Source organism: Emys orbicularis, chromosome 17 (genome assembly GCF_028017835.1).
Source record: "Emys orbicularis isolate rEmyOrb1 chromosome 17, rEmyOrb1.hap1, whole genome shotgun sequence".
Lineage (NCBI taxonomy): Eukaryota > Metazoa > Chordata > Testudines > Emydidae > Emys > Emys orbicularis.
Genome location: NC_088699.1, coordinates 14,809,244 through 14,834,901, shown reverse-complemented (window position 1 = coordinate 14,834,901; position 25,658 = coordinate 14,809,244). Strand labels below are relative to the sequence as shown.

At 40.1% G+C, this 25,658-nt stretch overlaps 1 protein-coding gene across 2 annotated transcripts in view; it reads left to right on the top strand.

Moving 5' to 3' along the window:
- AUTS2 (activator of transcription and developmental regulator AUTS2) overlaps positions 1–25,658 on the top strand; it is a 947,473-nt gene that overhangs the window by 667,215 nt on the left and 254,600 nt on the right. For both annotated transcript variants that reach the window (XM_065418421.1, XM_065418420.1), the window contains exon 5: positions 1,598–1,627. In XM_065418421.1, the coding sequence (XP_065274493.1) occupies positions 1,598–1,627 (30 nt within the window). The remainder of the gene's footprint in view (positions 1–1,597; positions 1,628–25,658) is intronic.

The following is a 25,658-nucleotide window of genomic DNA, read 5'->3' as shown; positions in this document are numbered from 1 at the left end:
GCGCGCGCACACACACACACACGGCATGCACACCAAACAAACAAACAAATCCTACCTTGCTCTTTGTTTGAGGTTAAGTTCTGATATAAAACTGTGTCTCATCTACCTGATCTGATCTTTTTTTTTAATATTATTCCAGTCACCAAAGTAGCCAGGTGCAAACTAGAGTTAGATAAATCATTTTTAATGAATAATTTGTTCAATGAATTTCACCTCTGTTCCTATTTGGGAATTATCTGCAGGCAGATGGCAGTTTTCTCTAATTTATCCATTATTTGAAATTATTTGCCAGATAATATCTGTGAATAATTCTGAGCCATAGCTTGGTAGTGAGTAGAGTGGTGCAGAGAAAATAAAGCAGGTGCTCCCATTTACTCTCTCCCGGAAAAGAATTAGGAGAAATCTAAAGCAGTGAAGACAAAAACTTTACAGTTACATTAGTTAGGAAAAATGTATAATGAATGTAACTCCTCATGATTCAGGGCATAAACTGAGCACTAAGGCCCAGATCCTTAAAGATATTTTGGTGCCTAACTCCCATTGGCTTCCTGCCTGGGTTAGGAAGAAGCTTTCCCCATAGGTATGGTATTGTATAATTGTCCATTGTGGCAATCTTACTCTTTCCTTTGAAGCATCTGCTACTAGCCACTCTGAGACAGGATACTGGACCAGTGGTCTGAGTGGATAAGGCAATTCCCATGTCCCTATTTTTACTGACTCTAAGAAAATCAATAGTTCAGGTAAGATTTGAACTTCTGCTTTCTCTTCCATACCGATTCACCACTTGAGGTTCACCCATTTCTAGCTGTGGTATTATTTGTGGTATTTAAAAATGGAACAACTGAAAGAGATGTTTTGCAAGATAGACACCAGTGTGGTAAGCAGCAATGTACAGTGCAAGTGTTTACGTGTCATCATCAGTCCCAGCTTAGGAGTCCAGAACATCTCACTGAATAGAGCCTTGATACAACATGTTCTCAGTTCCATTTTGATTTGTCTTGAGTCATCTGAATTTTTCAGTGAATCATCTGTGAGCAATGGCACCAAAGCGAGCCATCTACAGTAATAATGGAGTAAAATGGTAGACTTGTCATGTGTATCTTCTAGGACAAACAAGTGTTGTCTAAACTGTTTCCATGTCCTGCCATTGACAAAACCTTTGCAGCTGATCTGTTGGGAGGCAGCGCGATACCTACTTTTCATCAGATAAAGGAAGCAGCTAATATTTTTTCCTGCCCTGTGATTTAATTTTGGCTTCTAACTGTCCTGATGCAAGACCAGCTTCCTTGAATGTAAATTAGCCTGACTGGGTGAATAGGGCATATATTCCAAATGACTTTGTTGAATCATGGTAGTATTGTAATAGAAACAAAAATACAAGTATGGTGTCTTTAACTACAAATGCTTTTTGCAAGGGTGAGGGGGGAGGAATTCCTGTTATATAGTAAGTGTTTCTTTCCAAAGGAATTACAATTGCAGCCTAATGGACTACGTGTGTTTCACTCATTTTGAGAGCTTTGGTCATATCTTTTATCTCTGTTTTGTTTTGGAAAGGTTTCTCTTATCCATGTTTATTTTTCTTCTTTTTCCATTTCAGTGTGACAGTGACAGTGATCAAGAAGAGAAGGTAAGCTGGGGAGCTCTTGCAACCTGTACTGTTGGATGTCATTATGGGCACAGAGAATGTCTTGTTGGATTCACTTCTATTTTTCAGTTGTTTATACACATTTTGTTTTAGGACCTGATCCAAAGCCCACTGTAGTCAGTGGAAAGACTCTCATTGACTTCAATGGGTTTTGGATCAGATGCTTTAGGAAAAACTTTTCTAGACCATGAATTAGAGGCTTCACCTCCCATTCTGAAACATACTGGTAACGTAATTTGTGTGTGTAGCTTATGAACACTGCTTTGACCACTGGCCCTTTGCATAGCTGCGTTTAACTTTTGGAAACGCGAACATGTCATGAACGCAAGGGGACATATTTGCAAAGATCCATATTTGCTCTTTTAAATGGTCGTTTATCCACACTGTTGTCTGGTTTGCATGTGCACATGCAAGGTTCTGCCAGCTCTACGGGTTCATATATTTATTTTTGAGAGTGCCTCCATTGAAACGACATTTGGAAGCTGGGCCCTAGGCAGATCAATAGATTTTCTTTGTAAAGGGCTAATGATCCCACCCTAAGAATCTTGGGGTGGGGTGTGTGCGGGAGGAAGTAGTTGTGCTGTTAAAAATGTTAGGGAAGCACCGATTGATAAAGTTATTGTTGTTCATGATGCTAAAAACTGTAGTATTTGCATCAATGTATTTTCATATGTCTGATTTTTTTCCTTTGATGTGAACAAACCTCTGTATAACGTTCTTGCCTGTCAAAACAAATGATCATAATGGAGAAAAAAGGTTTTAAAATGTCATTTCTAGGTTGAATTCTGCGACTCTTATGTGTGTGACGGGCCTTAAGGGATGACCCCAAACCTTTTTCTTTGTCAGTTTAACTGCTTTCTCCTCCTCTTTTCTTTGCTGGGTACATTTGGGGAAGAATGTGGGGATGTCTGCTCCATGTGGCTCCCTCACATTATTTAGAGGACAGTGACTAGTTCTATGAACTGACTCCAGGTAGACCAAGAAAGAAGGAAGATGATGTGCTTTACATGACACCATTGTGTATCTCCACTGACACATCAGAAAAGAATCTAAGCATGTTGTGAAATCACAAGGAAACAACAGACTGCAAGGGCTCAAATTCAGTAAAGTTAATCAGTGATGTCTTTGTATAGGAGGAAGAAAAGGAAAAAACTCTCCCTGTGCCTTCAACTGCCAACTCTTTGGCCCTCAGCTTTTGATAACTTCCCAAACGGGATTTGTTTCTTCTGTGGTTTTCATAATCATTTGTTAACTATGTTAAGACATACTATTTACTTTGGTTTGCGGCATTTGACTCCATTAGTGATTTCCCCTCCATAGGAAGACTAATCACTGGAGTAAATCAGAGAATGACAACAGAGATGTGTGGTTTTGTTGGGGTGTTTTTACACAGAATATTAACCTGCATCTTTAGATATGAACTTCTAATGCATTATTATTAAATTCCACCCAATATAGTGATTGTTCATTTTCAGAATATTCCTTATGTGGGGGAAGATGATAAACTGAGCACGGTACCTATGTTTATGGCATCTAGCACCATAAATGTATTTTCCTTCCACTCCTATAGTTGCAGAGCTAACCTCTGCCAGTTTTCCTGATGCTTTTCTCTCTCAGCAGTTTTGTGTATAAAGGCAAACTGGGCAGCTTTCAGGGACCAGGGTATTGACAATTAAGGGATATTTCTTCATTACAATACTGGAGAGGGGCCCAAAATGGCCCCTCTCACTGAATGTCCCAGGATTGGTGCAGAGAAAGTTTGAAATCCAAACCTGGATCTGAACTTGACAATTGATGCCTTGTCAAAGGGATGAGATTAAGCTCAGATACAAATGTCCCTGGTGATTGAGGCAGTTCAGATCCCAGAACCAAACCCAGCTCTGAATTGTGCAGCTCAGACCCAATTCTGAAAGAAAGCTGCTAAAGCTGGTGTATTTTTCGAGCCTACACTGGCAGCCTAGGCAGAGATCTGAGGGCCTTGTTCTGCTGTTAATTTGAATTCAGCATATGTAGCCTGTTATAAAATGCAAGACATCATTTGAGCAGGTCAGGCATATTCAGATGAAGACAAATGGTGCTTATTTGATTTCCTTAAAATCAGGAAATGAAAAAAGTGCTCTCTGGAGAAATCATGTTCTGTCTGACTTAGATGATAGACCAAGGCATGTACCCCAGATAAGAACAGGCGCTTGTCTTGCGGTTTTTATCTCTGAAGGACGGTGAGGACTGTCAGCTCGCTGACATGTGCATTATCCATGTCATTTTAAACAAAGTGACCTGTAGAAAAGTGCACTCTGCCGTGACATGATAATGGGCTGCTGGATGACAGGTAAAGTACACACTATAAAGGAGGCTGTGCATTATTCCTTTGTTTAACTGACAAGTAGAAACTTCCTTCCTTCAGACAGGCAGGATCTTTTAGATCTCTTTCAATAGGACCCCTGAAGATTTTTTTGAATCCTCGTTTAAAATAAAATATTTCTTTTTTTTTTTAAGACCAAAAATTTCTATGAGAAAACATGCAGGGACAACAGAGGGTACTTCGTAAGGGTCTGCCTTGCCCCTGCAGTGTGCTGACCATCTCCTGGGTGGAGCTAGCAGCTTCAGGTTCTCATGGATGACACTGGGCATTGAGGGCACTTAGCACCTTGTAGCATTAGAGCCTTGAACCAAACCTCTTGTACCCATTGGAAGAGCACGGATGTCAGCTTTGAGACACGGAGTTGCCATTGTTGTGCAATAATTGTCAAATCAGCCCGGGGTGGCCCTACTTTAGTGCATTCTGATGAGTCTACAACTATTCTACTCCCAACACAAGTTAACGTTTCCGTGAGAAGGCATATGAGTCAAGATAGGAAATTGCCTCTCAATGGAAGCTGCAGTCTTCCATTACAAAAGCTCATGCTCTGTAGCATGGATCCAGCATTGGCCAATCAGAAATGTTAGGGGGAGATGATTTTGTTTCACTTTGGGGTTCCCGGGGCATATCCATGCTGGTCTCTATTGCTTACGAGAAATTTGTGCCCTCTGGCGAGTAGAGATGGGGGGGGGGGTGTTGGGAGCAATGACTTAGTGTGCTAGTATAAAGAGGCCCCATGAGCCTGGGTTAGAGTCAAAAATATCAGGTCAGTATAGTGCTTACTGTATAAAGGAATGAAGGAAGTTTAAAGGCTGGCGAACTCAAACATGGCCACAAATACCACAGTGAAGAAAAGGAGCCCAGGGAAGAATAGGGGGAATGGGAGGCAGATACCCATCAGGCTGGGGAGAATAAGGACTGGCGGTAGAGAAGAAGTGCTGTACCTTAGGCTAGCGGTATCCTCTTTCCCAATTTGAGATATATCTAGCTGTGATGAAGTTTGATCTCTATTAGGTGATGGCTGTGCCTCCAATTCTCCCACCCCAGCTTTTAACTGGAAGCTGCCAGAAACTAGAGTCACTTTCTCTGTCTGTATCTGCCCTAGTATGAGGTGTTTAGTCCAGGAGTTTCTCTGGAAGAAGAAACAAGGATATTTAATAGGAAAAATATGTTGCTGTAGCTAAGGCTTGTGTCTGTGTCTTACTTTTAAACCACAAGTTTCTGGACTGTATAGTCTCCCCACAGATATATATATTCTCCTTGGCTCCTTGTGATACATAAGGTTTCAGACCACAGCACTCTGAGTGTGCTGTCTGTTCTCCTATTATAAATCTTTGAGAGTGGGTTGTGTGCGTGTGCACGCATTGGATTAGAGGATTCACATCAGAATCTGAATCACTAATGCTTAAAGAGATGGCAGTTGATGTCGCTTAATGTCCAGGGATCTCTTCAGCAAATACCACTGAGGATTCTTATTGAACCAAAAAAGCATGGATCTCATGAGACTCCTGGATTTTCTCCATTAAAAGGCCTGTCAGTCTCTTAGTCTGTGCAGATCTCCAAAGCTGGTGATCTAAAATAAGGGCAAGCTATTGCACGATGACATAGTTAAGATCAACTGTGTTTTCCTCTGATATCAAGATTTAATTTTTAAAATTATACACATGGTAATTAATAGAGGAAAAGCTATCAGTGCAAATTAATTCATTTTCTGTAAATAAAGGGAGTATTCTGGTTGATGAACAGATGTGTTAATGGCTTAGAGACACTAAGCTAAGGACCAAACTACTGTTTTTTCTACCTTCTCTATTACCCTCCTCACAACCACTGTATTTAATTGGGCTGCTTTAGAAGCTAAGGGCCATATTTGAGGTCCTTTTAACATTTTTGACTCAGACCTGACTTGGGAAATCATCTCATTGGCAATGGGGGCTTTCATTGCAGAGTATAACATGTTACCTAAGCTAGACTTTGGAAGGAAAAGGTCTGCATCTACAGGATTTTTATCTAAGTTGTATATGTAAAATGTGAGATGCCCAATAAATGAAAATCACCATAACTAACAATTTAATTCTTTTCATAGCCCAGTGATAACCAAGTTGTTTTATGTTGCTGTTCCTGAATCATGCAAACCTGAATTCTGTATGGGGCAGGTAATTCAAAATCTTACTGATTGCCCATGATGGTTATGATCCAAGGTTCAGTGAAGACCGGGCGAGTGTTTCCATTGATTTAAATGGGAATTCAGCATGGATCTTGTATAGGGCGGGTGGTGGTGGGTGGGAAAGGGGTTTACCTGTCCAAAGAAAAATATCAGCTAAATGTGTATAATCCCCCTGTGGAAAGTGAAATACATAGGATCAAGATAAGAGTAAAATAAAAGGATCTACTCCATGGCTAATTCAGGATTGAATGCTTTTATGTACCTTATGTAGCCTACTCTTGCATTGGTGCTTTACTTGTCAGACTCAGTATTTCTCTCTAGAGCCCCATTGTAGGCACCATAGGAGCTGTGGAAATTCCTTTGCAGAACGTTATTTTTATGTCAGAATGTTTTTAATGATAAAGCTAACACATTTGATTACTTATAAAACAGCTGTGAACATGAGTATGATGTGAGAGATGATAAATCATAGCATGATCCATCATATACATACTAGATATACTTTTAAATTGCATATATAAAATTGTGTAAAATATCTGCGTAGTATGTGTGTGTATATAGTATATTTTGAAGGTGCCGCTGCTAAATTTTCTTGTTTGCAGGCTTTAGAGAGAGAGATATGTAATCTGTTACTACATTTGGTAATTAAATGTTCCATATTTGCAGTATTCCCTATTCTAAGTGCAGAACAGAGAATACCTGATAAAGTTGAATGCAGAGTACAAGCTGCTTATTTTAATGAAACCTACTGTATAGTATAGAGTTCTAAAATAATATAGATTTCTTATTACTATTGTCCCTTTCTCTCCCCCTCTCAGCCTCTGTCTTTCTTTCTCTATAATAGTATTTAGATAGGAATGGAGAATCAGTTGGAGGTAAGAAACGGTCTGAAACTTTGCCTCAAATGGTATCTTTACTGAGATTCAGAGAATAACTTGATTTCCTCATTGTGTTTCATTTTCACACACCTCTGCACTTCCTTGTTCCAGCATGGAAGTTCCGTGATTCAGCACAACCAGAAGTTCTGCTTTTAGAGTTATTTCTGGCCCAACTGGAAATCTCCTGAGAGTCTTACAAAATTCCTAGCCCAGTGTTACAGATCCAAGAGATCAGGGTGGTAATAAGCATCAAAAGTAGGTTACGGTTATCGGAATGGGCCCACACTGAAACCTGCAGTGCCCCATAATAAATTGCCATCCTAACCAAACGTTGTGGCAAGTTCCCTGACTCCATAATGGGCCAACTTCCCTTTCCCCACAAAACCCTCCTCCGGACCTGAGCTTGGCTACCAGTCACCTCTCTGATCCTAACTAAATCCAGTCTCACCTCTGACCCTAGGATTTGCCCATCCATGATGCTGATCCTCTGTGTTGTTCCTCCTTCTCTTGGAAATGGATAGAACACAGGAACTCAATCTTTCTTTAAAAAAAAAAAAAAAAAAAAAAAAAAAAAAAAAGCTGCTTTAAATAAATAAATAAAGGCCAAGCTAATTAACTGCTTGGCACTTGGCTTCCTTATGCAGGAGCTGTTGCCAGTAACAAAAGCACCATTACAAACGGATTAAATAGTGTTGAAATTGCATTACACCCATCTTGTACATTACAGATAGCCGCATTCATAAAAGAGGGATATTCTCTTTCATCCTCAGGTTGGCAGTTGCTAAATTTTTGCCAGCTATAGCGGGAGACTTAGAAACCAAATGGAGGTTGAGCTGTTTTTTTCCCTCTAGCAAAAATAAATAAATAAAAATGAAGCTTTCTGAGTGTAGCACTTGACTGAAGATCTATTGCTCAATTGTACTTATATGGCCACCATTACCATAGCATCTATGCTTCTCTTACTATACGTATGCACCTAAGGGCCCCATCTCAATTTGGGCCTTTAAGTGCTACTGGAATGTAAATAATACATAATTATGATGCCCCCTAAGTCCATGCATGGAAGGAATTCTCTGCACCTGGATCTTTCCCCTATTACAAGCAAGAGGGTATCAGCTGCCTTCCTTTCACCGACCTACCCTGCAGATCCAGATGCACTTGTGTGGCAGCTGGGCTGGCTAATGGGAGAAATGGGTGTGGGGGAATGCACGTTATCACACCTCCAGCCCAACAGGAAATCCTCAGAAATGACAGTATAGACTCAGGTGGTATTCGTGTTCCAGGGTGTCCCTCCCCACCATGGAGATCAAAGGTGCAGCTGTAGATAAGGGATTTGCTGGTAGTGCAGAGCCAGTTGAGTTACGCTGCCATGGAGCTGGGGGGGGACAGCTGGTGAAGACTTTTGATGTGGACCACGCTGGTCTCCTATGATTCTCTGAGCACCCACTAGGTGTGGGGATAGCTCGCACGGCCTCTTTTTGTGAGGAAGCAAAGCCTATCCCCTGATAGGGAGCTCCATGAGGGAATCCTGGTGAAGTTGTCCTCCCCTCAAACCACAGATTTTGCTGTGGTAGGGGAAAATCAGGGACTAAGTGATAAGTGACTGAAAAATACTTGGTATTAAACAGGCCTGTTAAAGTAACGTAGGGTATGTCCACACAGCACAAAAAAACAAAACAAGGTAGCGAGTGTCAGAGCATGGGCTCGCGGGTTCACGTGATGGGGCTAAAAAGAGCAGTGTAGACGTTCCTGCTCAGACTGGAGCCTGGGCTCTGAGACCCTGGCCAGGTTTCAGAACCTGAGCTCCAACCCGAGTACGAATGTCTACGCTGCTCTTTTTAGCCCCATAGCAACAAGCCCAAGTCAGTTAACCCCGGCTCTGGGACTCACTTCCACAGGGTTGTTTTCGCTGTGTAGCGGTACCCCTAGAGATCATGACCCAATGTGGTAACGTCTGAAAATGTGGCCACTTACTTTAGTACCTAAGTGAGAAGTGAGCTCTTGAAAATCGGGTTCTGATTGTGGGTACTGAGCACTTTTGACAATCAGGCCCTGTATGACTTGCCCAAGGTCATAGGGTTAGCCAGTGGCAGAACCATCAACAGAACCCCATTCTAAGCACTAGGGGGCACTTCCTTGTTATTGAATGGTAATGTCCTATCTCATAGCATGCTTTATTTCAGATAGGGATAGGATAGTATTCTGTGACTCTTGCCGCAAAGCTGTGATGTTTCCCATCAAAGAGATTTATGCTGAGTATACATATAGGTGTTGTCCTTTATAACTGTGGAAAAATGCCTCACCTGAAACTTGCCCCGAGGGTGAGCAATCCCCCAGACGTTATGCGCTAGCAATGCCATGCAATCACAATGTATTTCTTACTGTTTAAGGCTCATAAGGAGGCAAGATAAGGATCCTTTTTATTCATTTGATGTGGCACATAGTGGGTCTCTACAGCTAGAGTGGTAATAAAATCGGAGCCAAGCGTGTTCATGTTAAAAGATTTGCCACTAAGGAGAGAAGATGGTGTTTACAGGCTTGAGTAGGTGCTTTCTGGGCTGATTTTGCCACGCTGCTCCGTTAGCCAGTGATTTCTCCTGTCCTTTATCATCTTTGTCACTTGGTAGCACGTCGTCATAGGTAACGTATCACACCCATCCTCTCTCCCTCTTTTTTGTACCCATTTCATGTAGGAAATTTGTATTTACTTTGGGAGTGTAATTTGTTCCTCATGGATAATATGACCCTTAGCGGAGCTGGATCATGGGTTAGTTGAAGTGATATTTTCCGCTAATGGTAGTCGTACATCATTGCTGTCAGCTCGGGTTAGGAGGCAAGCACATTACAGCTCCATTTTACCTCTGCAGGCATCTGGGATTATTTGCCATAACTGAGTATGACATGACCGCACTACAGAGTGCATTAAAATTTTACTAGCTTCTCAGGCAAGTTCCTTGGCTCCAGCCTGTGCTTCAGGCAGGCATAATGATGGATACCTCTAAGGTCCTGACTTCCTGCACCAAGGATACTCAATGTCAATGGCCCAAACAGGTTTTGCTCTCCCCAGGGCTTTAGGCCGTTTTCTGTCAGTTGAGTAAACAATCAAGAGCTAAACACAAGGAGGTTGGCATGGGCGTCACAGAAAACTTATCCTGGAATAAGCTTTAAGTGTTCAGAAACATGTAGTTTTAAAATATTATATTTATTAATATTTTAAAATATTATATATGCTCTGTAAGTTGCATGCACCTAGATGTAGATATGGAAACACTAGTTATATGAAAACTGTACGACTAAAAATAAACACAAACTGAAAAACAATAGATGTGTGTCTATGTTATGTATGTGCATATGACATCTTAACACATATCACATAAAATATATATGTGCACATGTTATATTATAATATATTGTGCATGTGCATATTACATGCTTTAGATATATGTATAATACACACATAATGTATATTATGTATGTTATATGCATATGTTATATGTGTCCACCCATATATATGTGTATATGTGTCTGTTTTTATGTAATTTTACAATTTTCATATGAGTAATATGTCTAGTTTGCCACTGTCCTGGTATAATATCCTAGAATATTTTGTACTTCATATGCCCTGAAATAAATATGTATATTATCTGTGGCATGTGCATCTCTTTATGTCCCCATTGATATTAATGTGTTAGTATTATAGACATTCTAGTTATAGATGTAACAGATATAGATACGGAGAGAGATGTGTACAAAAGAGATCCACAAGAGATATGAAGCTCAACATATATATTTTTTAAAACCATGTTTCAAAGCATATGAAGTAATGTATGCTTCAAGATGCACTTTCTGCAGCCCTATTTCTGCCTCCTTGTGGAGTGCGTGGGCATGTGTGTGCAGGCGGGAGATAGAGAGAGAGGAATGCTCCCTCTCCCTTTAAGCCACAGCAGTCCCCAGTATCTGCAGTAATGTGAGCTGAAATAGACAAATGTTAAGTTTTACACCTGGTAAGTAAGTACTGTATATTTGCACTCCTGGTGATGGTTCTCTTCAATGCACTTGCTTATTTCCTGTAAATGTTCCCAGGATGATAAAAGTAAGAGGTGGTGGTGGTGTTTTTTTTAAAGGATTAAATACCAGTATGTGATTTAAGTACAGTATTTGTATTGATAGTAAGATAGGATAAAAATGAAAATGGTTATCATCACTTATGCTTTGCCATATAAACTCACCACTGGCTGGAGACAAGAAATATCTCTGAATGTTCATCCTTGCATGGTAAAGGATTGCCCAGTAGGTACACGCTAAAGTTTTTGCAGTTTCCTCTAAGGCCACTCTCTGACACTGGGGCTGGTCTACAGAGCATGATATTTTGTTCAGGTATGGTATGTTCCCTGCACTAAATCCTGCAGTGTTTACTCAGGCAAAACTTCCATTGAGGGAGTTTTGCTTGAGCATGGATTATAGCATTTGGGTCCATTAAAAAAAAATTATAGCATCATCCTAATTACTGGTTAATAGCTGACATTGTGCTCAGCACTGCACAAGCAGAAGACATAGACCCAGATCAGGGATCTTACTGTATAAATAGAAGGATATTTAAAAGGAAATGCATGTTTGCTTGCTTCCATTTTAGTCCTATTTCTTTCTTTCATATGTCTAGCAAAGCCCTTTTGTGACCATGATAGTTCAGTACAGTGACAGCAGTAGGGGCTAGGATTCCACACCTACTGATCTTTCACTGTTCGGTTGTGAAGGAATATCATAGTTTTTTCTTCTGGCCTCTGATTAAATAATTCAAGATTGTAAAGAAAAATAACACAAAAATATGGATCTAATCTTTGGGAAGTAATTATCCTCAGAGAGTTTGATTTAAAATGTTGTGGTAATTTTAAATCACATGCTTCCAATTGTCTGAGACCCAACCACTCAAGAAATGTAGTTATTGTGGAATAAACACAATTTATATTGTATAAATTAAGATAGATTATGTGTGTGGACACACATACAGATGTATGTTTGTATCTAGAGGTCTATATTTGTGTGTATATATAGGTGTGTGTATGTGTTTGTGTACAGAGAGAGAGAGAGAGAAATATACCCCCTATGTATACACACAAATATAGACCTCTAAATACACACAAACACCGTAGATAGATACCTAAATATGCATTCCAGAATCTATATAGATCCCAACATCTCCAAATTTGAGAAAGGGATTTCAAATCCCTATCCAAAATTTGCAGCTTGGATTTCTCTCTTTCTTTCTACAAAGAGAGAGATATAAGCCCAAGGTGCAAGTTTTGGAGCATGGGCACGTTTGGATCCATGAAATTTCTGGAATATTTATCTATAAAGTCTATATACTGTGTATTATTCAGCTATTACATTTATATTCACTATATGCTATTGTCTAGCATCTATTTTGTATAACAAAATCATATATTATAAACACGTTCCCCCTTTGTGAATGTCTGTTTTTATATTTACTTGAAAAGAAGAAAAAGTATTTTGGGTTAGAGAAATGAGAAGGTGAGAAATTTCTTAAGGAAGAAAAAAAACCTATCAAAGTTATAGTAATTACTTCATATGGAGACCCATAACACGTGTAACCCTCTCAGATTTCTCACAAACATATCTATGGACAGGTTAAAAACAAGGAGACAGGAAATTAAATTCATGCACCAACAAATTGAGAGAGAGAGAGAGAGAGAGACAGATTCCTTCAAGTATTACTTGGTTTTCTGCATATTTCTCTCCATCTGGCTCAGCACTAATAAGGGCATTGTGGATTTGGAAGTGGTAAAATACAGCTACTGTATATCTCAGATTCCAGAAATCCCCAAAGCAATGCAGAAGTTAAGAGAGGAACATACGGCTTGAATTAATGTTGGGCCAACAGGTACCAGCAAAATAAGAATCATTCTGAACTTTAAGCCATCTGTCAAACTGTAGAAGGTTTGGAGAATACCTTCTAACCCTTATTCAGTTGAATTGACCCTCCTTCCTCCACTGTTTCCCTCACCGTCCCCATAGACCTATCTCCCTGGCTGAATCTCTGACTCCTTTCTCTGGTAGCCTCTTTGCCTGGGGCCCAGTAGAGCAATCATTGCTAAAATTGTAGGGTAGGTTAGACTAGTGGACTAAACATAGGGCTGCAACCCAGGACCTCTAGTGACCTACCTGACACAGGTGTTTTGGGAATAAATTAGTTCAAGTGTTTAAAACACTCCAGTGCCCCAGTAATGAGTGCATTTTAAAAAGTCACTAGTAAAGGAAGTAAAGATTCTGAAACAGCTCCTCAATTGGTATAAATTGGTATCCCTCCACCCCAGTCTCATAAAGCACCTGTTACTGGGGCCAGGTTTCCATTTAGACACCAAAATAACTGGCCAGATTTTTCAAGAGCTGAGAACACTGGGTGCTATAAATTGGCCATATTTGTCACAAGGGGAGTGGCTAGGGGCTGAGCACTTATTTCGGTGCCTAAATGAGGAGCAGAAATGTTTTGAAAATCTGGCCCCAGTTGTGGGGTATTGAGCTCTTGAAAACCTGACTCTGAGCTCTTTTGAAAATCTGGGTTTATATCCATGTTAAGTATTACAGAGGCTTCTTTGCACACTTTATATTGACGTTCAATGGGTGTTGGGCACCAAACTTCCCTTTGAAATCTCCATATGATTGTCTAATTCCTAGTGGTGCCCTCTCTTAAAATGCACACCTACATTTCCAGAATTCCCATGTCCTCCCGGGAACATATCTAGGTTAATTCTGGACATTTAGACTATATTAAGCAAGGTTGTTCATTCATAACAAAAGCATCCTAATTGGGTTACATTATTAAATTAGCTGTAGCAATCAGATTGAACCAAATCATAGAGCGATAATGTAATTTTCCAGGGTATCATTTGTAGAAATCAGTTGTGCTGGAAGATCCAATAATTTATTTAATCCTGTAGAGTTTATGGTGACTTATTTGTGATATCAAATTCCTTACAAGCAGGGAAGCCAGGTTACTCAGTAGTTAATGCATGGTTATGAATGGACTCTGAATGCTGAATATGCAGCATACTGCGAACATGTGCAGAAACATTTAGCAGATTTTAGAGAAACCAGAGGATTAGTGGCAATATAGCTGTGAGTATTATACAGCAGGTCTCAGATGAAGAGGCTGTTTTAAGGACAGACAGACGGCATGCAGCATTTTCAGAATGGAATTTCCCAACATGTTCACATTGGCAGTGCATTCTGGTTGAATTGAGGTTTCCATTAATAACACTGTATATTTAAGGGGTTTAATACATGGCTGCGTTCATTTGCTCTGAGCTGTCCTTTGAGTACAATTTCTCAGTCAGAGACTGGGGTGGGGACAGGGCAGTTTTTAAGTGTGTTTGTATCTAAATCTAAAATGGCTTTCTTCGGGAAGCTTGATGTTTTACAGGCATTTGATTTGTGCTGAGGCCAGTTTTCTGTTTTGTTTGTAATGAAATCTTGAAAAATAGCAAAGGGGTAGAAATGTTGTTTACTGGTGAGAACAGGGAGTCAGGGGCTGTATTCCCAGCTCTGTTGTTGATTCACTACGTAATCTTCAAAAGTCACTTAACCTCTTTCTACCTCCGTTTGTCTGTCTATCTTAGAAACTTATACAGCCCCATTAAAGTGGTATCTGAGCGCCTCAAAATGTTTAATGTATTTATCTACACAAATCCCTGTGAGGCACTTGCGTTCTATCACCCCATTTTATAGAGGCACAGACAGAGAGTTGCCTAAGGTCACACAGGAAGTCCATGGCTGAGCAGGGAATTGAACACAGGTCTCCCAAATACCAAATTAATGCCCTAATCACTGGACCATGTGTCCTCTCATATTTATCCCTCTGCAAAGTTGGTATGTGGCAATTCGTGTCTCCCTTACAGGTAGTGAGTGGTTCAGCTAATTGTTGGTAAAGCACTTTAGATCTCCTCACATCTGAAGAACTCAAAGTTCAAAATATTATCACTTCATGTATACAATAGCTTCTCTTTGTAATGTTATCGTGGTCACTTGAATGATTGTATAAATACAGCATAGTAAAGCAGCTAGGGGACGAGGCCAATAAGATTTGAGTAGAAAGAGCTTGGTGCTTAGGATTCACAACAAGGTTACCAAGTCAGGCTGTTATTTTCAATCCAGAATACTGTCATATTTTTCTTAGACCAACATAGCATTAATAAAAGGGCCTGGTGTACTCCCATTAAGATTTGAACAGTCCTGAAGTGTTGATCCCCAAGGATGGACTGCATTGCATGCCATCTAAACTGCACTGAATCATCAGTGGGTTCATTATGACTTCCGTACTAGAAATATAGTATGTTTGTCTCTCTTCTGGACTTAGAGCAGTAACCGGTCTGACTTCACTGAATATAATTTCTGTGGTAGGGACTCTGTTATTTACAATGTAATAATAAGGTTCCAGAGGAAAGACTCTCATTCATCCTAACAAGCCGATGATTATATTTTTACTATTATTTATTTAGTATTATATTATTATTCGTTATTTATTATTTTATTTTATTTTAAGAACATAGGAACGGCCATACTGGGTCAGACCAAAGGTCCATTTAGCCCAGTATCCTGTCTTCCAACAGTGGCCAGTGCCAGAAGCTTGAGGGAAAGCTGTTATTTTATTACACTAGCACTATAAGCCCCAACCAAGACCAGGTCCCTTTCGTGCTAAGCACGGTACAACATGAGGTGGGAGACAGTCCCTGCCCCTGGTATAAATAAATAAGACATACAAAGAGTAACGGAGGAAATAGAAGCACAGGGAAATGAAGTGACATGCTCAAGGTCACTCAGCAGGTCAGTGACAGATCTGGGAATAGAATTGCGATGTTCTGACTCGTGGTCCAGTACCTTATTCACAATTTTCTTTTCAACTAATTCCTGTTCCTTACCTCAATCCTTAACCAAAAAAATCCTGTTTAAAATAATGACAATTGTAACAAAACTCGGGAAATTCAGAGTTCTCACTAGTCAGTCTCACTAGCTCAGGTGTGCCCCAGCAGTGCACGTACAGTGTGCTGGCACAGATAGAGGGCCTGAATCTGCCTGATCTCCGTTACAATGGTGTTAATCAGGAGTAACTCTGCTGAAGTCAATGCATTTACTCCATGTACAAAATCGTGTAAATGATATCAGAGTCCAGCCCAGTATCTGATTCAACACACTGGTGCAATGAGAAGAATCTGGGAATGGAGTGACCATTTTAATGCCGAATGCTTTTCTCAGATGGTGTGTTAAACATGACAAACTATTTTTAAGGCTCTTCTCTATATGTGATTTATATGGATGGTAATAAAATATTTATTTAAATTAACGTGTACCTTTAAGTACATTTTATGCTTGTTTTTGTTAAAGGGAAATCTTACGAAAGAACTTTCAGTTAGCAGCTTTGTCAAATCATTATAGATTCCTGTGCCACTTGCTGTGATAACATTAATCAGAATGAACTCGCTGGCTACTAATGCAGATGTCCTATATAATTCAGGAGAAATTCAATTGTAATTTAACATTAATTAATGTCCACTTATTGTTAAGTGTTAAATGACACCCAAGCAGCCAGATTCCTTAAACCAAATGGAAATAAGAGTGACTCTACCTACAGTCATTGGAAAGAATACTTAAGGCAGGAAAAAAGCCATAAACGCTTTTCAAAGATGGCAGTATAAACTCATTGAATTTGAATACAGGGCTGGATCCCCAGCTGATATAATTTGGCATAGCTCCATTGACTTCAGTGAACCATGGTGTTGCATCTGAGAGGAAATGTTCTTATCTATATACATCCAGCTCAACTCCTTTCACGCTCTTCCTGCAGCTCTACTGTCCCTTCCCCATTCAGACTCTCACAAAGATTCTCGTTTCCTTTCCAGGGCCACAAAGCCCTTCTCTTCCATGGCTCTGATTCTCATTCAGTTCTGACACATCTTCTTTTCTCCCTTTCATTCCCCATCTTTACCTTTCAGACAATAAATAGGCCAGTTCAAGAGCTAGTATAACCCCAGTCTCTCTACAGGTCCTGAGTTTCTGAATTCAGATATCATGCCATTTCACATCTTTGTTGTGCCATAGGTTGGATTGCATAATTCTAGGAGAATGGGAAACCCAGAGTGGTTTAAGCTATGAAGCAGGAAAGCAACTTGGGACAGGCAGCGCATTAGTGCTGGGCTGTATGATGCTTTCCTGAAAAGCACATTGGGAGGGGTTTATTGAGCTGACCTGAATTTTACCAATGGAAAAGGGAGATGTGAGATTCTCTAATTAAAGGGCACATTTTCTCTGTAATAGGAAAGACAGAAAAAATAACTGGAAAAAATAAGACAAGTCCACTTTTATTTGTAAGGATATTTCCAGGTTTACTCTGGTGTATAAATTCACTATGGTTGGGTTGAAACCTTCCATACCTGAGCTTCCCAGACCATAGTTGGATTAATTTAGAGTTTGCCACACCAAGTAAGAACATTAAAGAGAGAAAAATATTGTGACAACAAAATTCAATAATGAAGAAGAACTGAAATGCATTCAAGTGGCATATTCAAGAGCTTTTCTTGGTAAATACCAAATGGCGGAACCCAAGGCACCCATTACCCAGCATCCTCTTTTAAAATGCAGCTTTTCTTTTATAGGCTGTGAGGCTCTGGAAAATAGGGAGAATGACAAGTCAGAGTTAGAAGCGGCCAAGAGTAACGCTTCAATTCACATTGAAATGATTTCTCCTGCCTAGTATAATTTAACCTGCCCACACTGGTAAACTTCTATATTACACATTTCTGTCAGAATGTCAGAAAAAATGATAAGCCCCCTTGAAGCTGCAACCTCTATTACCTGCTAGGAACATTCTAGCCAAGGTTTCCTTGTACATTTTTAAGACTTTTAGCATGCTCTCTCAAGTATAAAGAATACCCTACTTCGTGACCCCGGCCTCTTGTTAGTTGATAGACGAAATCTTTTCTTTAAGCTGAGTCCCTTGACTATTATATTTTCAGAATTCAAGCTTTTTCTTTAAGCTTCCTGGCTTTCTACCCTCCACTTCACCCCCCAAAAAAGCATGGCTTTGTTACTAGGAACTATTACCTTTTTCTTAACAGGAAGTGGCCCTTTAAAATGGCATGCATGCTGATCTGCTTCCAGGTGAGAGAAGTGACTTTGTAGATTTGATCTTGTTCTTTTATGTTTGCCAAGAATTCCCACAATGGTAGCAAGAGCTTTTGTTGTTGTTGGGGTTTTTTTGTTCGTTTTTGTTTTGTTTGGTTGGTTGGTTTTTTATTAAAGATAAAGCAGTTGAAATGTAAAAGGAAGCCAAAGCAAAATACAATCCATGGGCACGAAAGGTGAAGTTTACTTATTAGTATTTTATGTTTTAGAAGTGCCTTTCATCCAGAAAGCCCTTCATTAACTACAGACCTCAGCCTGCCTATTCAGGTAAAACTCTCATTGAAGTTCTGCCTCAGTAAGGTCTGTAAGATTAAGACTGACAGAAAGGAGTTACTTCACCCACTATTGAAGTGTCGCTATCTCTGTGCACAATAACATTACAATACATTTTGAGCAAGACTACTGTATCCAATGAAACTGGGCAGTGAATTTAGTTAGTATAATGATCCACATTGGAATTTGGCCACTGAAACAACTCAGTTGGTCAGATAAATAAGCTAATTAATTTTGACTTCTAGTTTGCATTCCATGAAGTTCTGGGTCATTACCAACCTCTCTGTGTCTCACCAGACAGTTTTACCTCCACCTAACCACAGTAGCTCAACACAATGAGATTTCTTAGCAGTTGTGTTCAGATTCTAATTTAAAGTCTTCAGTGAGTTTTTTTTATGAGACCTCTTACTCAGGAGATACCAACACAAAGGGATTTCAGACAATGATTAATCAGATTAGTATTTCATATAATTGTAACACCAAGAATTAAGCTGGCAATAGATTCTTTAGAAGCAGACTTTTATATTTAACTGAAGGTTTTTTTAAAAATATACCTTGCCTTTTTTAAAGATAACTATAGTGCACTGACGTTTTCTGGATTTCATTGAGTATGGTGAATAATTCAACACAATTAAAATTTAAAATTAAATTTAAGTTCCAGTTGAGATCCGGCCTAACTGGCAGATTATGATTATGAGATCTGGCCAAACTTTGTTTCACCTTCAGGTCCAGATTTCTCACCATGCTTATCTCCCTGCTGCTTGCAGTGACTTCACAAACACAAAAACACCCGCCTGCTATCGCAACAAATCTTAAAGAACCAAACACACTGATATCATGGTGCTCAATATACCCTCTTAAGTTCATTTCACTGTTTGCAGCCTTCAGGACTGTAAGATAAATTTCTAATAAGGTGAAGTAAATAGGAAATAGAAAAGTAGGAAAGCTAGTATTCAGTTGAAGACACAACATACTTACCAGCTCTGTTCATTAACTATAAGGACTCAGATTCCATCGTGATATTTTTTTTTCTCGAACCACAGTCATGTTCACAAAGACCCAATATTCACATATAAGAATTCTCCTCCTAGAGACAACTGCAAATCCTTATAAAACCCATAATAGGCACCATCTCATCTCCTTCTTTCTTTTATGTAATGTGTGTTCAGTGAATGTAAAATTAGGAATTTCTCCCATAGAAAAAGTTATATAAAAATATGGTTGGTTTTGTTAGACTATGAATGTAAATTTTCACTTAGATCCACCTACTGAAATTATTGCAGTACAATAAGGGTGATATTTTTCAGACGTGCTCAGTATTGGCCTAACTTTGCACACCTTGAAATTAATGAGAGTTTTTTCACTGGATTAATTGGGAACAGAGTTAGGCCAGTAGAGTACTCTTTTGAAAACCCTTCTCTAAATGTCTTTTATATCTCTGTGTCAAGCAATCATACCCAATCCAGAAGTGGTGTTTCCAAATCCTCTCTTAGCCACAAATTCTCTGCAAACCTCAAGCTGAAAAACAAACCAAGTTTTCTATTCGCTGCTTTGGTGTCCCTTAGGGCAATTTCTGTTACCAGATGCCACGTTGCTAAACAGTCTCAGTGGAGCCGGGCCTTGGATAGGCTTCAAGGTCATCTCTGGGTATGTCTACACTTGGAGCTGGGAGTGTGATTCCCAGCTTGAGGAGATATACTTGTGGTGGCTCTAATAACGCTAGCATGCTTAAAAATAGGGTGTAGCCACAGCAGCGGGATGGGCTAGCTGCCCCAAGTATGTGCCTGTGGTCTTGGACAGGTAAGTACTGGGGCAGCTAGCCCATTCCGCCACCCATGCTGTGTAGTACACTCTATTTTTAACCCACTCGCTTGATCAGAGCTAGTGCAAGTCTGTTTTCTACGTTCTGTTGCAGTCCTGTGGCTTCTCCTAGTGCAGTCTTTCTCTGTCATGTTCATTTTCTCCTGGGTGGTACTGGCCAGGAGACTTTGCCTTCTCTCTGGCCCTTACTCGGTGTTTGGCTAGGCCTCTCTCTTACCAGGACATGATAGATCAGCACGTCAGGTGCTGGATATGGCCTCACTGTTGCTTGTTCAGATTGAGATTCGTTGCCCCCAAAGAGATTGTCTTTGTTTTGTCTTTGTATCTGGTCTCTCTTGTTTTCTCCTGCAGAAGTAATTTTCTTTCCAGATATCACCAGGCAGTTAAAGTGGGTACAAAAAAGTCATTGTTTGCTGAGTTATATCACAGTCATATCTGAAACTCCCATTCATTTCCTTTTCTAAGTATAAGGAAATTATTGTGGAGTTAACTGTTAGCAAATCTAACCACTGTATAAGAGTTGTCCTTGATTTATTTCTTTAATTCAGTATCTTTTTCTTGGAAAGCAATGCATACATTTCAAAGCCATCCTTTAAATAATTGTTGGGTTTTTTGTTTTGTTTTGTTTTTAGCCGTAATCTCTAATCTGTCTAATCGATTTTATTTATCAAGGTTCTTTTACCATGCTCATCACTGTGGTATCTGAGTGCTGGCATTTGTGGGCTGAAGTAAAGGGATAAACTCAGGTGCACAAAAATATCTTTACACTTATGAAATGTTATGCTTTCCCCTGTTCTGTAAGAGGTGTCCCAGACTTGAGAGGGAAGGAGCATTTACAATAACATTTCTCATCCTCTACAGTCAGTAAAGCGTCTAGCATAGTTTGGTAGCTATCTAAATAATAATATTGGCCAATTTTGTATGCATCATTATCGCCTACCTGGATGGCACTGTTTGGTTTACCCACTCAGATACAGAATTCACTCTCTTCACATAAGGGACCAGACCATCAGCAGATGTACATTTTGAGACTGAAAAGGAAGGGACACATTGATAACAGAGAAGGGGGGGGGGGCTGACCCTCTCCTCTGACTTGTACTCCAGGAAGGAACTCCTCCAACATGGGCTAGTATTACTGTATCATTTCTCGCCTTACATCATCACACAATCATGGTTCAGGTCAGATTGCCAGACTTCGTGGCTACATTCCAAATCAGAACCTGAGTTCCTTTGATTTGGGCCTGACCAGCCCTAATTTCTACAATTTGAATGCAGGCACTAAGAATTATGTCTGTATCCTTGGTCATAAAACATATCTGTTAAGAGGGGAGAATCTTAGCTGGACTGCAGATTTGTACCTTGCTTACAGGAGAAAGAAGATAATTCTACATCCATGTAAAAAGTCAGCAAGAGTGTGACTTGAACCCCTGTTCCTAAATGTCTTTTATTCTGCTTTCCATGGCAGTGGACGACGCTCTTTGAAAAATGTAGGGATCTTTTGTTAGCTTGTTGCTTTAGATTAAGCATTTCCAGCGAGCATTGAAGTTGAAAAAGAATCATGCAAAGGCATCTGTGTGGCTTTCCGTATTGGTGCCCTGGTTGTGAAGACATGAATGGAAGAAATAATGAGGGGGAGGATCTGTCTCCTGGCTTCATCTGAACAATTATTTTTTCCCCTTGGTCAGATGTAGGACATAATAGGAATTGCCTAAATGTAGACAGATTGCGGTAACACACATGACAGTCCTTTATTGGTTTCCATTACCTATGCTCCTTGTTTCCCAAGAGGAAAGGACAGCTAGTACTGTATATCTTTTAACATAAACCCAAGGGGCCGGGCAGGCCAGATGAATATGAAAAAGATGTCTTTTTATTCTCCATATGCACTGAATTAAATTGCAGGTTCCTCCTTTCATTGTCCCTTGTTTCTCTGGGTATGAGACGCATCTAGGCATGTTTGTAGTCCTTCATTGGCATATATAGTCACTGGAAATGCACTGTTAACGCATGGACACACATTGTGCAGTGACAGATATTTCAAGCAGAGAGTTAATGAGCTGTCACCATTGTATAAGGTTTGATGTATAAGGATGCCGTCAGTCCACCTTTCATCACCTGGACTGGGGAGCACGGTTCCTTGCACACGCCTATTTTAGCCTGGTGAGGGGCAAGCTTCTGTCTGTATACTTACCTATCCCTCATCCTTTTAGTATCTCAGCATCTCACAATCTCTAATGGATTTTATCCTCACTTAATGGAGACCTCCACCCTGGACTTGACTGACCATTTATTTATTGAAGGGGCAATTTTCAAAGGCACCAAGCTGCCATTGCAAGACAATGGGAGCTGGTCACCTGGCTCCCTTTCATGTCTTGGGAAACTTCCCCTTTATTTGTTGCACTGATGAGTTTTCTATTTATTCCCTTAAAAATAAATGCCAAAAAAGTGTCTAGCCTGTTCCTGGAGTGAGGTGGAGACAGATAGTCTCAAAATATTAATCTGAAAGAATAGACTACAGAGAGCATAGAAAGTGCCTCAAATTTGACCCTCCTAATTAAAAACCAGACAAATGGATCATGCAAATTATGTGCTTGGCTAAGAAACTGCATACTAAATTTCATCCATTAGAAAATTTTGCCCCAAGTCTTTAAAAAAAGACTCTTAAGTACCTAAGTCCCACTTTGAAAATGTAGGCACTTAGGGCCCTGATCCTCAAAGATATTTAGGTGCCTAACTCCCATTGATTTCAGGCTGTGGGGCCTTAGGAACTAAGTCACATTGATTTTTTTTATGCGTATAAGGGCAAGATTTTAAAAGGTATTTAGGTGCTTAAAGATGGAAATAGGCACTTGGTGGGATTTTCAAAAGTGCCTATGCAGATTAGGCACTTAACGCCTATTGATTCTAATGGTTAAGTAGGCACTTAAGTTGCTCAGGCCATTCTGGAAATACCACTGGTTACCTGTCTGCATCTCTCTGCCTGCCTAAATTCCTTTGAAAATCTGGCCCTGCCTCACTTTTGAAAATGATACTTGAGAGTGTAAGTCATGTGAGAGCTTTTGAAATTTTATCTCAAGTTCCTTCATGGCAGTGCTGATGAAACCTCAATTGAAGAAGATGCTTTCATTTCATCGACACAGGTCATGTGTAGCTGTTGGAACATTGGCCAAACATCAGCCCTTTTTGCCAGACTGAGATTCAGAATTGTACACTAAAATGAACAGCAGTGTATAAACTCAGCTAGTGACGGCCTTGCTGTCTTATAGTTAAGCAGAATTAAATAAGGGACTTCTGTGATCTTTCCAATCTAACCCACTATCCTAGTCGTAATTCATGGCTATAGAAAACTCTTCCAATTTAAATATAAAAAATTAGAATGGAAGATAGTTTTGTGCCTGTTGCCGCTTGTTTTGTGCGGTGCATTATTATGCTTTATGAATGGATTCTATCCAGCTCTTTATTAGAATGACCTTGGTGTCGTGTTCAGAGGATCTTATCAAAGACATTTGCCAAACTGCAATAAACCAGAACAACACTCAGAACCTTGGTGACTGATAAGCTTGGAAGTGGCAGTTAATTGATGAGAACAGCCCTTGTCAATCTCTCTCAAGAGCTTGGAGTAGAACCCTTTCCAAAGCCCTCCTCCGCTCCATTGCTGCAGTTTGTGAACAAATGGCAGGCGCATACAGAACAAGATAGTCTTCCCTCCTGCCCCCCTCTGGTCCAGGAATTTTGTTCCTGGGTTTGTTTGGCAAGTAATTAATCTCATTGCACTGATATGAAAATGATCTATTAAAAAGTCTCCAGTCAAAACAACATTTGGGTAGGGAAGGGGGGGGAAGAGTGGAGAGTAGAGAGGGGAGTCCTCTTTTCTGTTTGTTAATTGGTTCTTTCACCTGACAGTACTTTGTGTCAATTAACTTGAAGCTCGGTGAAAGTGAAATTAATCCACCTGGGTCAAAAGCAGCTATTAATTTTTAATCAAAACAAAACGCTCGCTCAACAGATTTGTAGCTCTGCTTAGAATAAACAAGATACACATGAGGTGGAGTGTGCCAATGGGCTTTGCCCCAGCGGATGTTGCTTTTGAAGGTCCCTTTCTCCCCAAGAGGGTAGTGGAATTGTGGAAGGTTGGCTGCTAGTGGCATACCTCTCCCCACCCCACCCCCAAGTCTGCCACCTTCTTTCTTTCCCCATTGCATTCCTTCCCATAGAAGAAACACCTGTTCTTTCTCCTGAGACACTTGGGTTCCTCTCTACAGACACAATCACTCCCCCAGCACACTGACACACCTAGGAACAATCAATCCCCCAGTCCACATACGGTATGATACACCCAGACTCAGCCATTCTTCTGTTACAATTTTGGATGCTTTTTTACCTTGTGGTTGTCCACTAGTATATAGCCAGATATTCGGCTTGGGGACTATAAGCCCGTGATCAGTCCAGCATTCTGCACTTCTCATGGCCTTTGTCACAAAACAAATATATAACAATCCACATACCTATGAGCACCATGCACCCATATCAAATCCTGCAACAGCTATAACGACTTAGACACAAGGCATTTCTTGCAATTAATGACTAACTGGGCTTCAACCCCTTCTCTGTTGGATGTTAATCCCCAGGAAATATCATGCGCTGAAGCTATTATTGCTTAATTATAACACTGTTGGCTAGTTGCACCACAGCACTTTCTATGGCTTTTGGGAGCATAGGGCATAAAACCCTATGAACCTGTTGAGTGTAAGGGATGTCATCTTCCATCCATGAGGTTTATGCATGTGAAAATAGATTGTATCTTCATAGTAAGCCTTGATGGTTGGTCTGCTGGGACTTGTTCTCTTTGGTAATACCTCTGTGGTCACCATTTCTTTCGTGCTGAGATGATAACCAAAGAGACAGAAGTCAAGTAAACAGAATAGCTTCTTGGCTGCAATCATTGTTATAACCGTGATGTTACCATGCAGGCTGTAGATCTGTTAGGAACAATGTTGTAGATATTCCCCCATGTCCTCCTGGTTGTTGAGTGAGGCCTCATTTCAAGGAACAATGCTACCTCCTGCTGCAGCAATTCATTCAGTTGCCTTTTCAACATGATGATCTCTCTGAGTTAAAACATTATATTGGTGAATGGAATAATTTGCTTGCAGACACTGCCTCTGCACATTGAAAAATTGAAACACTTCCTTTATTACCTGTGAAATTGAGGTTGGCTGAGCAGGGTGGAAATTCTAGAGGAATGCTGGCATTTCAATCCAGATTGCTCTGCATTCTCATATAGCACGGTTTGAAAAGTTGTGAGCTGTATTCTGTCTGGGACAG